Raw genomic sequence first — 14,818 nt, 5'->3', positions numbered from 1 at the left:
AATAAAATAAACACCCTTTTTACTGCTTGAATACGTCTCTCAAGCACTAGAATATGAACATCACTTTTACTGTCCCTTCTGATCATACTGCAATAAAGTGATGCCCTTCTCAGGATTTCTGTCATGTTTTCCAGTGCAAATGTCTATATACATACATTTAGGGTAAATTGGGACACGTTTGCCATTGGGATGACTGGGAAAATGTCCCTACTTCAGAAGAAAAATTCAGTGAGTTTATGATTAAAAGAGCAACAAATACATTATCTGCCAATAGGCTCAGAAAAATCTACTTAATTCAAAGGGAAAACAACTTTTTATATCCCATTGATAGATATTTGTTTTTGTTTTAATCATAAACTCACTTCATTTTGATCAATTTCTCAGAAAACAAAACTACATTTTGCTTAAGTAAATGTTTTTTATGTTAAGATGTCTGGAAAACAAGACAAAAATACTGAGGAAGAATCATTTTTTTCAGTGCATATCTATTTTTGAGGCATTCATTATTATTATCTTAGACTATTATCTAAGACTTTGCTATATATTTATATTTCATATTTACTTTTTTTTTATTACAAATGATGTTATCAGCTAAGTAAATGCTCAATATTGAAATAATGAGTGACTGAACTAATTATTATGTAATTGCATAATATTCTCTTAAATCAGTCATTATTTTAATGCTTTATTGAGATTGGCTGAGAAAAATCTTGAAAATGAGCATGAACATAAAAGATAAAGTACATTTTACATGGTAAAATAATAGAATTTTTAAATGAAATCCTCTATGGGATTTTGCATCCACACCCCTAACATGATCAAGGAAAAGTCAAACGCTGAGATTATTATGATTGTTTAGATTTAATATAAAAGAACAGCTGTATTGTATTTACAAACATCGAAAATACAAATATATTTCATTAAATAACCATTATTTTTCAAATAAAAACTCCCATCTGATTTGTAATAAAACCAATTATTTTCAATAACGGTTTAAAATGCATTGAATTAAATGGCAACTACAAAATGTATGGACATAATTCTGCTGACACCTGGAAGAAACCAGGCATGTGAAATAAGGAGTCCATTATTGGGGTGATTTATCATGAAAGTCTCTGTCGGAGGGCGTCTGGACCAAGAAATGCTGGAAAAACTCCTTCACCTTCCTTTTCTCTGTGAGATCTTGCTTTGTGGGCGACCGCAGCAACAGGCCAGCGAAGATCGGGCCTGTAAACCACAGAAACTTGTCAGTTTAACCACGACGGCAGGAAACCTGGAACATCAGAACCTCATGCTTTCTGTTTTCCTTCAAGCGCACATGAGCAAAGGTGTTATTGTTTTGATGACTAATAATAACAGTGAGATTACAGAATGCAAAGTCAAAGTTTGAGTTCTGCTTTCCACTGAAACTGGCCTGATCTCTCAAAATCTGCAGACAAAAATACACAAAACAAGAAGTGAAAGCGCATCGTCAACCGACCTAAGATAGCGGCGTCCAGCCGATTGTGTGCCGAGTGCTTCAGCAGCTCCTGAAGGAAGGCCGTTAAATAGTTAAACACATTCCTATGGCACTGAGGTAGAATGGAAATGATCTGCGGACAGAAAGAAAAATGAAATGTTACACAATTATATTGATGATAAAGCAAAAGCTAGAACATTTTCAAAGTTTTACCGCCACTTTGCAGATATTATTATTTCATGTTTATTACAAAGTATTACAAACTACATGAAAAATAATATCTGAAAAAGCATAATAGGGGCACTTCATAACACTATATTAAACATTTCAACTTGACAAGACAATCTAAAATGCATTCAGGTGAAACATTCAAATAGAGATCGACCGATAATCGGTTCTACCGATATTTCTTCCGATGTTTAAGCATTTTCCCATAATCAGGTATCGGATTGTAATATCGGATTCACCGTTAATTGGCGGCATCTTGTGAGCGTTTTGAGAATTGCAGAATTCCATCATTTCATCCCTTAAAACTCATCTCTAATCACCAAAATGACTTTTTCCTTGAAAAAAAATTCTTCATGCCTTTAAATATCTTGACTGTAACTCGACACCCTTGCCTCATTAAGTATGCGCGGTTCTATGAATATGCAAATGAGCCCCGCCTCCACTCACTCGCTCAGCTCAGAGATCCACTGGTTGACGATCACACGTTGATCTGATTGGTTACAAGGTAGTGTGTGACGTCAGAAACACCAGCGATTTCAAAGCGTGTTTTTGAGACTGTCTTTGGTTCACTGCAGTTTTAAGGAGAAAATACTCAGCAATGGTGTCGACTTATGAATTTACACATGGTGTGTCTTAAAGCATATTAAAAACACCACATAGACACATAAACAACATTAAAAGCTGGATTTTCACCACGGGGGACTTTAAAGCATCGTGTCTGACGGGAGACGAGTCAACAACGGTGTTCAACGGTAAAATAACTTCTTTAATTAATAAACTTTATTCAACATAACAGCCGTTAATGCACAAATGAGATGTTACATAAATGCTTCACATGTAATATAAACTTGAGTCACATAAAAACTAATATTGAATTATTCTGGCAACATGCCAGATGAGATGGACTTTTTTTCTGAGAATATTTGCGTATTCAGAGTAAAGTATAATCCATTCTCTTCACTCTTTAGTCTATTAAACAACACGCAAACCTTTTAAACTGTACTTTAAAACAAATGCTTATATTTATAATATATAAATAAGAGTTGATAGACTCCCCTGTCATTTATTTATGTTCTCCATCTGAAAACATTAGACTTTGTAAGTTTATTTAGCCTGTTGTTAATATCAATGTTGTTGTAATAAATAAGAAAATGCAACTGGGATTATTAAGACTGAAGTAGTGATGTTTCGTGTTTTTATTCAGGCGGTTTTAGAATGTTTTATTATTGTTTGGATAATTTTTACATGCTATATTCATTACTTGTTTGTTTACCGATAAAAGCTTTAATATAAAAAAGACACTTTAATGACAGTGCACTATATTTTTGTATGTGCACTCTTTCAGACTCTAATGTAACTTTATATATATATAGAACTTAGAAGAGTTTTGTTTTGCATGCAAGGAGGGAGTGAAATCACAGAAATAACAGTATTTAAAAAGTGTTAAATAAAACAGTTTGTTCAGTTCAGTGCTATTGTTATAAAACAATAAATAAATATCGGTCTGTATATCGGTTATCGGCCACATTAACATGCAAATAATTGGTATCTGTAATTAAAAAAATCAATATTGGTCGATCTATAATTTCAAATAAACATGTTTCTGAATAAAACAGTTTCCAGGTATTGTAAGAAAGTGTATCTGCTAGGGGTGGGCGGTACACCGGTGTCATAGTCATCACCGGTGTGACATTGCGCCACGACATGGATTTTCTAATACCGTCAATACCGTAATAAATCAATTATGTTCCTTGAACGGCTGCATTTACATTAGGGCTGTAGTCAACCAAAGAAATGCTTAGTCGACCAAAGTCCTGTCCTGCACAACGATTAGTCGACTAAAAAAAATAAAAATAAAAAATAAAAATAAAAAAAAGACGCGATGTTTTGCATTTTGATTGAACATTTATTAAACAATTGTCAGAGCATTTATAAAACAACAACGAAAAAACGTTTTTGTTTTTGTTTTATTGACACCTGGGATCCCCCGCGAAACGGTTCTCATTCGCGCTTGAATAAGGCCGGCAACACACTGGCTGCTGGCGTGAGAGTCTCAGCTGCGTTGGGTGTCTGTTTTTATTTCGGCTCCCATGTTAAAAGGTTGGAGTTTGCACACTGCCTGCGTGAGACACGCGTCTCAGGCGCGGCTCGAGCCACGCGGAAAACGCGTGCATGCTAGAAATAGAACCGACGCCTGAGTGTTCCTGCAACAAGAGTGTTCTCTGGCTAGAGCGCAGAACAGCGGAGTTTGTATGAACCGAAGTGCATGCCTGAGCTTGTATTGCTGCTGTTGCTTTGACATTGTGGAAAATAGAATAAACAAAATGTATTAGACTTTTTACCCGTTATTATCAATCTAAATTAATCTCGTTTTTAATTTAGGCAAACTTAATTTCGTTTTTTCTTTATTTAAATTTCGTTTTTCTTTATTTAAATTTTGTTTTTTCTTTATTTAAATTTCGTTTTTCTTTATTTAAATTCCGTTTTTCTTTATTTAAATTTAATTTTTTCTGTATTTAAATTTCGTTTTTTTCTTTATTTAAATTTCGTTTTTCTTTATTTAAATTTCGTTTTTTCTTTATTTAAATTTAGTTTTTCTTTAGGCCTATTTAAATTTCGTTTTTCTTTATTTAAATTTCGTTTTTCTTTATTTAAATTTCATTTTTTCTGTATTTAAATTTCGTTTTTTTCTTTATCTAAATTTCGTTTTTCTTTATTTAAATTTCGTTTTTCTTTATTTAAATCTACCCTTTACTGTGTCAGTAATTTGTTAGTCAGAAAAATATTAGACTACCTTAAAAGTATTGCTTAATTAACAGACTGTGTGCGTTTTATATCACTAGTGCAGTGTCCGTTCTCGGAGAATATAGCCGCCCTGCTCGCGTGAGGTGCGCCGCTTCCCGCTCGCGCTGTTCTGTAGTTTACTATTAATTCTGAACGTGTCGCGTCTCGCGTGTCTGTCTATATTGCACCAAATGCGACACTGCACTCCCTTGTGAAGTCGATTGGATGAACGGTTCTCGAAATAATCAAAATGCAAACGGACAGACAGACACATAGAGATTACTACCTATATTCCTTACTGAGCACGAAGCAGCAGTGCAGCCAGCCACAGGTGCGGTTCCCGAGTGTTCTACGTGGTGCGCTAAACTGTGGCGCTGTTACAAAATAGCCTAAATTAAAGCATTTAAAGTTGTGGATAAAACATAGGCTAATTATATTTAGAATACAGTAATATATAACTGCTTATAAAGGAATAAATATCAAGGAGTAAATCAATGAAAATTTCTTTATTGGTGAAAAAAAAAAGTTATACCGTGATATTATACCGTCACCGTTCAAAAGATGAAAAATACCGTGATATTAATTTTAGGTCATATCGCCCACCCCTAGTATCTGCCTCGACCCAGATTCCACTGCAGCATATATCTGAGAATGAGCTCGTCCCAAAATGGCTTAATTATCATAGAGATTAAAGAAAGTCAAGTTATATTGTTTCTTCACCATTTGGATTGATCACATCCTGAGCAAATGGTCCAGTGTAGGATGGGAATGTGTGCGGGACACAACTTCATTAACACACAGACCACAGCTGTTACAACAGGAGCAGCTTCATTACATTAAGAGTGGTAAACTGACAGGAGACAGGTTTGAGAATCGGGTGTTCTGGGTTCATCCAGACGCCGGTGACCCCAGGGTGCCTCTGTGCTGGGCCACTGCTGTGATACACTGATTCTGGAGATCTTCCACATCACTTCTCTTACAGTATCATCATAAACGTCCAGTCCAACAGCAGGTGTGTGAGAGTCAGAGTAACACAGAGTAGTGTCACACACACACACACACACACACACACACATACCTGTCTGCGCTGATGTCCAACAGCAGGTGTGTGAGACTCAGAGTAACACAGAGTAGTGTCACACACACACACACACACACACACACACACACACACACACCTGTCTGCGCTGATGTCCAACAGCAGGTGTGTGAGAGTCAGAGTAACACAGAGTAGTGTCACACACACACACACACACACACACACACACACACACACACACACACACACACACACACACACACCTGTCTGCGCTGATGTCCAACAGCATGTGTGTAAGAGTCAGAGTAACACAGAGTAGTGTCACACACACACACACACACACCTGTCTGCGCTGATGTCCAACAGCATGTGTGTAAGAGTCAGAGTAACACAGAGTAGTTTCACACACACACACACACACACACCTGTCTGCGCTGATGTCCAACAGCAGGTGTGTAAGAGTCAGAGTAACACAGAGTAGTGTCACACACACACACACACACACACACACACACACACACACACCTGTCTGCGCTGATGTCCAACAGCAGGTGTGTGAGAGTCAGAGTAACACAGAGTAGTGTCACACACACACACACACACACACACACACACACACACACACACACACACACACACACCTGTCTGCGCTGATGTCCAACAGCATGTGTGTAAGAGTCAGAGTAACACAGAGTAGTGTCACACACACACACACACACACCTGTCTGCGCTGATGTCCAACAGCATGTGTGTAAGAGTCAGAGTAACACAGAGTAGTTTCACACACACACACACACACACACCTGTCTGCGCTGATGTCCAACAGCAGGTGTGTAAGAGTCAGAGTAACACAGAGTAGTGTCACACACACACACACACACACACACACACACACACACCTGTCTGCGCTGATGTCCAACAGCATGTGTGTAAGAGTCAGAGTAACACAGAGTAGTGTCACACACACACACACACACACACACACACACCTGTCTGCGCTGATGTCCAACAGCATGTGTGTAAGAGTCAGAGTAACACAGAGTAGTTTCACACACACACACACACACACACACACACACACACACCTGTCTGCGCTGATGTCCAACAGCATGTGTGTAAGAGTCAGAGTAACACAGAGTAGTGTCACACACACACACACACACACACACACACACCTGTCTGCACTGTCTGCTGTCGGCACTGATGTGTGTGAGAGTCAGAGTAACACAGAGTAGTTTCACACACACACACACACACACACACACACACACACACACCTGTCTGCGCTGATGTCCAACAGCATGTGTGTAAGAGTCAGAGTAACACAGAGTAGTTTCACACACACACACACACACACACACACACACACCTGTCTGCGCTGATGTCCAACAGCAGGTGTGTGAGAGTCAGAGTAACACAGAGTAGTGTCACACACACACACACACACACACACACCTGTCTGCGCTGATGTCCAACAGCATGTGTGTAAGAGTCAGAGTAACACAGAGTAAGGTCTCACTCACTCACACACACACACACACACACACCTGTCTGCACTGTCTGCTGTCGGCACTGATGTGTGTGAGAGTCAGAGTAACACAGATTAAGGTCACACACACACACGCACGCACACACACACACACACACCTGTCTGCACTGGCTGCTGTCGGCACTGATGTGTGTGAGAGTCAGAGTAACACAGATTAAGGTCACACACACACACACACACACGCACGCACACGCACGCACGCACACGCACGCACGCACACACACACACACCTGTCTGCACTGTCTGCTGTCGGCTCTAATGTGTGTTAGAGTCAGAGTAACACAGATTAAGGTCACACACACACACACACACACACCTGTCTGCACTGTCTGCTGTCGGCACTGATGTGTGTGAGAGTCAGAGTAACACAGATTAAGGTCACACACACACACACACACACGCACGCACACACACACACACACACCTGTCTGCACTGGCTGCTGTCGGCACTGATGTGTGTGAGTCAGAGTAACACAGATTAAGGTCACACACACACACACACACACACACGCACACACACACACACACACCTGTCTGCACTGGCTGCTGTCGGCACTGATGTGTGTGAGAGTCAGAGTAACACAGATTAAGGTCACACACACACACACACACACACACACCTGTCTTCACTGGCTGCTGTCGGCACTGATGTGTGTGAGAGTCAGAGTAACACAGATTAAGGTCACACACACACACACACACACACCTGTCTGCACTGGCCGCCGTCTGCGCTGATGTGTGTGAGAGTCAGAGTAACACAGATTAAGGTCACACACACACACACACACACACACACACACATGCACGCACGCACACACACACCTGTCTGCACTGGCCGCCGTCTGCGCTGATGTCCAGGCACTGCTGGTAGAAGGAGAAGGGAATGACGGGTTCGGGAAGAGCGTCGAGGAACAGGAGCAGGGCTTCGGCCACGGAGTGATTACTGCCGGCTGACAGCGCTCAGGTCAAGGGTCATTATCATCATCGTTCACTACAGCAGAGCGCCTCCACTGGTGGCTCATGTTGTAGGATAAAAGATCTGCTACACAGTCCTTAACTAGAAGCCCAGGTATCTTCACATCACTGGAAATAACTGAAGTGTGTGTCTAATGTAGTTTGAGTCATTATATATTATTAGGCCTATAAAGACCTGAACACAAATCTAGGCAAAACGTTTGAGTTAAACGTTAAAACTAAAAATAATGAGATTTTTTATTAATTTGGTCACAAAAACATCTGATTTTAGAAGTTGACTACTGCATTTAAACTTTAGTATTTATTTATGTTTCTTAATAATACAATTTTTAAAGTGCCCCATTATGTTTTGGGGATATGCCCTGTCATGTAGTGTGTAATAGAGTTTTTGTCTCCCAAAAGAAAGAATCGAACTGCATGAAACAATTCGTCAGTAATTCAGTCTCACTTCTGCTGAACCTGCTAATTTGTAACCAATTTACATAATGCCAGCCTGTGATTGGCTGAACAGCGTCTGCTTTGCTCCGCCCTCAAACGCTGTAGTTGTAGATGAGACTGGAAGAGTTTGAGAAAGCAAATATACTTTGACACACTTCCAAAGGATGAGACATCGTTACTGTTCGTATCACTGTGATCAAGAGCTGAGATTCAGATATGATAATGAGCGTTTGTTTCTGACCAATCAGAGCAGAGCCGCTCTCAGAGAGGCGGGGTTTAGAGAGACTGAATCTTTATCAGAGCGTTTCAGACACTGAGAGAAAAGAGCAGATGCTGCAGTGGATTTTATGATAAAATTAAAGTGTTTATGACCTTGGATGCATATAATGCTGTTGCAGAAGACCTTAGGAACCTTTAAAATAGCATAATAGGGGCACTTTAATGCGACGTAAATATTTTTTACGTTATATTTGTCTTTTTTCTTTTTTATTCTGCTCTTGCGATGTGAAAATGGTCACCCATACAGTATCCCGTGAATTATTTATTCCATTGGACTACACTTGGAATATGTCCTTTTTTCACCTGGTCTATTTATGTAGTGGCAAAAAGAAAAACATTTTAATATCTGGAATTATCCAGAAATAAAGGAGTTCAGTTCGGGTCAGTTCAGATCACAGACATTTATTATACAGTGAGCGTGTGAAAGGATACGGAGAGTGTCCAAGCTGCCCGTGTCCAAACAATCCCGAATCTCCTCGAACTCACTGCGCAGGCCGGGCTGCTGAAACAGGTCTTCCTGTAACACACACACACACACACACTTCATCAGGTCTGCTTTCAAAGTCCTTGGATGAACTCCAGTCATTGTCCTTTAAAGTTTTATTTACAGTCAGTCCAGTCAATCACATGAGTAACTCAGTCAGCCCTCTCTCAACAACAAAGCACGATTCGGGGAATGTTAAATTCTTGTTCCTGAAACAACTCCCAAGGCAAGCGCTGGACGGATTCCTGCTTTAGTGTTGGTGTTTCTATGGAGAGGAGCTCAATGGGAGACCATAACAAAGACAAACAGCAGCACAGCAGCACAGAATCACAAAAGCACAGCTTGAATGTTTTTACACGGGCAAAGAGACGAGTTTCAGCAAGTCCTGACCTGCTTTTTTGCATAACGGAAGAGATGGTCCACCATCATCCATAATTCCTTGGGGATTTCTTGAGGTTTATCAGTCTCCGTGTCACTCGTCTGGCTTTTTGACTTCATACTCTGATATAACACACAAAATATGAGGCAAATTAATAACTCCCAGATAATTATGGCTTTTAACCAAGTTAATGATAATAGAACATTTAAATACGGCCCAGAAATGTCTCCATTGGCTGATTGCAAAAGGCCTTTTTGAATCTAAACCTAGAGACAAGGACCCATCGAACTGATCAAACGAAAAGACCATTTTAATGTTACAAAAGGCAAGGCAATTCAAAAGCTTTACATAGAAAGGAATTATAATAATCACACTATAGCAATTCATAGAGCTTTGCATAGAAAATAGACACAAAATAAAAGCAAGGGAAATTACAACATATATATAAAAGGAATTAAAAGAGATCAATTATATAGTTATAAAATTAATTAGAGTAAAATTAATTAAAATAGTAAAAAGATGATACATAGAATAAATTTCTCATCTGGCGAAACACCGGTGTATCTTATTTTGACTCTGAGATTTCCCCATGACAGTCAGTAATCTTCTGTGGATGTTCATATACCGTGGATTATCTGAGCCCACCAGACCAGTAATCTGTACCAATCCAGACCAGTAATCTGTGCTAGTCACCACCACAGTGTTCTCTTGATCGTCATGAGGCAATCCCTCTCACACTCCACCACAGAAAGATGAGCACTTGCTCACAAATTTGGTCCCTTCACAATACCAATACAATACCCTTCACAAAGCACCGGTTATCAATCAGTGCCATGAGTTCAGTTTAGAATCAAAAGGAGAATGCAGAGATAAAATACAGTGTGATCAGGCGGACGAACAGTGGCACAGTGCTCATTCAGTAAATGCACAGCTGAACGTGTGTTTTGAGTCTGGATGTGAAGGTGATACTGTAGGAGCACATCTGATCTCCTCTGGAAGCTGATCCAGCATAATAGCTAAAGCGGACTCGCCATGCTTAGAGTGAACCCTTGGTGTTTCTAGCTGTTGTGATCCTGATGATCTGAGTGATCTGTTGGGTTTATATTCAGTGAGCATATCTGCAATGTATTGAGAATGTATTTTATTTGATAAGATTCCAAAGCCGTCTTTTGAACTTTCTGTTTATTAAAGAATCCTGAAAAATAAAATGTATGATGGTTTCCACAAATATCTGAAGCAGCACAACTGTTTTCAACACTGATAATAATCATAAATGTTTCTTAAGCATCAAATCATCATATTATGCTGATTTCTGAAGGATCATGTTCTGGAGTAATGATGCTGAAAATGCAGCTTTGATCACAGGAATAAATTACATTTTACTATATATTCACATAGAAAACGGCTGATTTACATTGGAATAATCTCTCCTCCCCCATCATGAGTGGACACGCCCCCTACTGCTGATTGGCTCACTCTCTCCTACCTCATCATGAGACATGCCCCCTACTGCTGACTGGCTCACTCTCTCTCCTCCCCCATCATGAGACACGCCCCCTACTGCTGATTGGCTCACTCTCTCTCCTCCCCATCATGAGTAGACACGCCCCTTACTGCTGATTGGCTCACTCTCTCTCCTCCCCATCATGAGTAGACACGCCCCTTACTGCTGATTGGCTCACTCTCTCTCCTCCCCCATCAGGAGTGGACACGCCCCCTACTGCTGATTGGCTCACTCTCTTTCCTCCCCATCATGAGTAGACACGCCCCTTACTGCTGATTGGCTCACTCTCTCTCCTCCCCATCATGAGTGGACACGCCCCCTACTGCTGATTGGCTCACTCTCTCTCCTCCCCATCATGAGTAGACACGCCCCTTACTGCTGATTGGCTCACTCTCTCTCCTCCCCATCATGAGTAGACACGCCCCTTACTGCTGATTGGCTCACTCTCTCTCCTCCCCATCATGAGTGGACACGCCCCCTACTGCTGATTGGCTCACTCTCTCTCCTCCCCCATCAAGAGTGGACACGCCCCTTACTGCTGATTGGCTCACTCTCTCTCCTCCCCCATCATGAGTGGACACCCCCTACTGCTAATTGGCTCACTCTCTCCTACCTCATCATGAGTGGACACGCCCCCTACTGCTGATTGGCTCACTCTCTCTCCTCCCCATCATGAGACACGCCCCCTACTGCTGACTGGCTCACTCTCTCTCCTCCCCCATCATGAGACACGCCCCCTACTGCTGATTGGCTCACTCTCTCTCCTCCCCATCATGAGTAGACACGCCCCTTACTGCTGATTCGCTCACTCTCTCTCCTCCCCATCATGAGTAGACACGCCCCTTACTGCTGATTGGCTCACTCTCTCTCCTCCCCATCATGAGTGGACACGCCCCCTACTGCTGATTGGCTCACTCTCTCTCCTCCCCCATCAAGAGTGGACACGCCCCCTACTGCTGATTGGCTCACTCTCTCTCCTCCCCATCATGAGTGGACACGCCCCTTACTGCTGATTGGCTCACTCTCTCTCCTCCCCATCATGAGTAGACACGCCCCCTACTGCTGATTGGCTCACTCTCTCTCCTCCCCATCATGAGTAGACACGCCCCCTACTGCTGATTGGCTCACTCTCTCTCCTCCCCATCATGAGTGGACACGCCCCCTACTGCTGACTGGCTCACTCTCTCTCCTCCCCATCATGAGTAGACACGCCCCTTACTGCTGATTGGCTCACTCTCTCTCCTCCCCCATCATGAGTGGACACCCCCCTACTGCTGATAGGCTCACTCTCTCTCCTCCCCATCATGAGTAGACACGCCCCCTACTGCTGATTGGCTCACTCTCTCTCCTCCCCATCATGAGTGGACACGCCCCCTACTGCTGATTGGCTCACTCTCTCTCCTCCCCATCATGAGTGGACACGCCCCCTACTGCTGATTGGCTCACTCTCTCTCCTCCCCATCATGAGTAGACACGCCCCCTACTGCTGATTGGCTCACTCTCTCTCCTCCCCATCATGAGTAGACACGCCCCCTACTGCTGATTGGCTCACTCTCTCTCCTCCCCATCATGAGTAGACACGCCCCCTACTGCTGATTGGCTCACTCTCTCTCCTCCCCATCACGAGTAGACACGCCCTCTACTGCTGATTGGCTCACTCTCTCTCCTCCCCATCATGAGTGGACACCCCCCTACTGCTGATTGGCTCACTCTCTCTCCTCCCCATCATGAGTAGACACGCCCCCTACTGCTGATTGGCTCACTCTCTCTCCTCCCCATCAAGAGTGGACACGCCCCCTACTGCTGATTGGCTCACTCTCTCTCCTCCCCATCATGAGTAGACACGCCCCCTACTGCTGATTGGCTCACTCTCTCTCCTCCCCATCATGAGTAGACACGCCCCCTACTGCTGATTGGCTCACTCTCTCTCCTCCCCATCATGAGTAGACACGCCCCCTACTGCTGATTGGCTCACTCTCTCTCCTCCCCATCATGAGTGGACACCCCCCTACTGCTGATTGGCTCACTCTCTCTCCTCCCCATCATGAGTAGACACGCCCCCTACTGCTGATTGGCTCACTCTCTCTCCTCCCCATCATGAGTAGACACGCCCCTTACTGCTGACTGGCAAATGCATGGTTCAAAACTCTAGCGGTCTGTGGATCAGTCAGGAAGAGTGTGTCTCTCACCAGCTCTCTGACGGTGTCGAGCGGCATCTCCTGGATGGGTTCCCTCAGCAGACACAGTGTGGCGAGAGACGAGCCGAAGCAGCTGGGCAGGTACGAGCCCGTGATGGAGATGAAGTAATCTTTCCCCCTCTCCAGGTGCAGGACCAGTATATCCTCGAGCTGCTGCTGGCCTGAGTTCAGCTCCGGGGCCGTAGAGCGGTTCACAAACACCTCCAGGTCGATGTCCACGCTGCCACCTACACACACACCACAGTCACATCAGAGGAGACCACATTTAGCACTGCATTGGGGGAGGTGAAATGTTGAGTGCACAATAGGGTGCACAATACTCCTTGGTTATCTTCATGTTTCACCACTGCTCATTATTTACCCAGGGTTCACAATTGATCCTTGCTATTCATAAACTGCCATTTCACGCTGTACATTCATAAACTTTGGGTTAACGTCCATATTTACCCAAGTCAAGTCACATTCATTTACATAGTGCTTTTAACAATATGGATTGTTTCAAAGCAGCTTTACAGTGAATAGGAAATTACCGTAACAGATTGTTTAGGCTTTACAGCAGCTCTAGGATAAAGTAATTGTCCAGATAAAGTTAGTTTTGATTGATTGATTCACTTCCGTTGCGAAGATCATTAGTTATTAACTTAGGGTATTCTTGATATTCTTCATACTCTGTGTGGTGGTCAGTTCACAGCAGTGACAGAACTTATTTTTTCCAATATGTTTCAATTGATTTTTACCCAATATGGCCATTTTACCTTTATAAAGCCAATTTTTAAACCTAATTATATGCATGCATCATCTTTTGTGTCAATTTCATATATTTAATCAAATCTAATTATAAAAATAAGACACAATAGGGCTGTATTCAGTATCAGTATCAACAAAATTAATCTTTGCAATATTGAATATTGATATTTAAAATGATTTAAAACAAGAAAAGATTCTTTAAATGTGAGACTGAAACCGCCAGTAGGTGGCAGCATGACACTGTTAATGAGCGAATCACTGAGGTTTCACTGATTCTTCAAGGAAAGAGGCATTTGACTCTCAATCTATCCTAGTCAACTGATTCGTTCAAAAGGCTGATTCACTCAGTAAGGAATTTGTTCCTGTTGGCTTTGTTTTTTAACTATTTTCGTTGGCGAAATAGAGCAAAAACAGGCAATATGGTGTTTAAAATGTAAGTCACTTATCTTCTTGTTTATTAAACTTGTATACAATCAATATCACATTTGTTATCATGCTAATTTTTTGGAGAAAAACTGCACTCTTGTGATATTTAGTACTACATTACGCACTCTGAATGCACACCCGCACTAGTCTAGGCTACAAGATTACATCACGTAGAGGATGCATACACTCTCTGGGTGTGTGTGTGTGTGTGTGTGTGTGTGTGTGTGTGTGTGTGTGAGGGATAGGCTATACTCAATAATGTCAAATCGCACATTGTTAAAACAACAATTACGATATTATTGCAGACGATATATATCTCACACCCCTAT

At 42.1% G+C, this 14,818-nt stretch overlaps 1 protein-coding gene across 4 annotated transcripts in view; it reads right to left on the bottom strand.

Moving 5' to 3' along the window:
- Positions 1-842: 842 nt before the first annotated feature.
- Positions 843-14,818, bottom strand: part of inpp5b (inositol polyphosphate-5-phosphatase B) — a 42,386-nt gene continuing 28,410 nt past the window's right edge. For all 4 annotated transcript variants that reach the window (XM_084088847.1, XM_084088844.1, XM_084088845.1 and 1 more), the window contains 6 exons: positions 13,308-13,543; positions 9,626-9,736; positions 9,184-9,268; positions 7,882-8,009; positions 1,481-1,592; positions 843-1,227 (listed from right to left, as the gene is read on the bottom strand). In XM_084088847.1, the coding sequence (XP_083944973.1) occupies positions 1,088-1,227; positions 1,481-1,592; positions 7,882-8,009; positions 9,184-9,268; positions 9,626-9,736; positions 13,308-13,543 (812 nt within the window). In that variant the 3' untranslated portion in view covers positions 843-1,087. The remainder of the gene's footprint in view (positions 1,228-1,480; positions 1,593-7,881; positions 8,010-9,183; positions 9,269-9,625; positions 9,737-13,307; positions 13,544-14,818) is intronic.

The sequence above is a fragment of the Abramis brama genome (assembly GCF_963993115.1).
Source record: "Abramis brama genome assembly, chromosome: 17".
Classification (NCBI taxonomy): domain Eukaryota; kingdom Metazoa; phylum Chordata; class Actinopteri; order Cypriniformes; family Leuciscidae; genus Abramis; species Abramis brama.
This window is presented reverse-complemented; position numbering and strand designations above follow the sequence as displayed.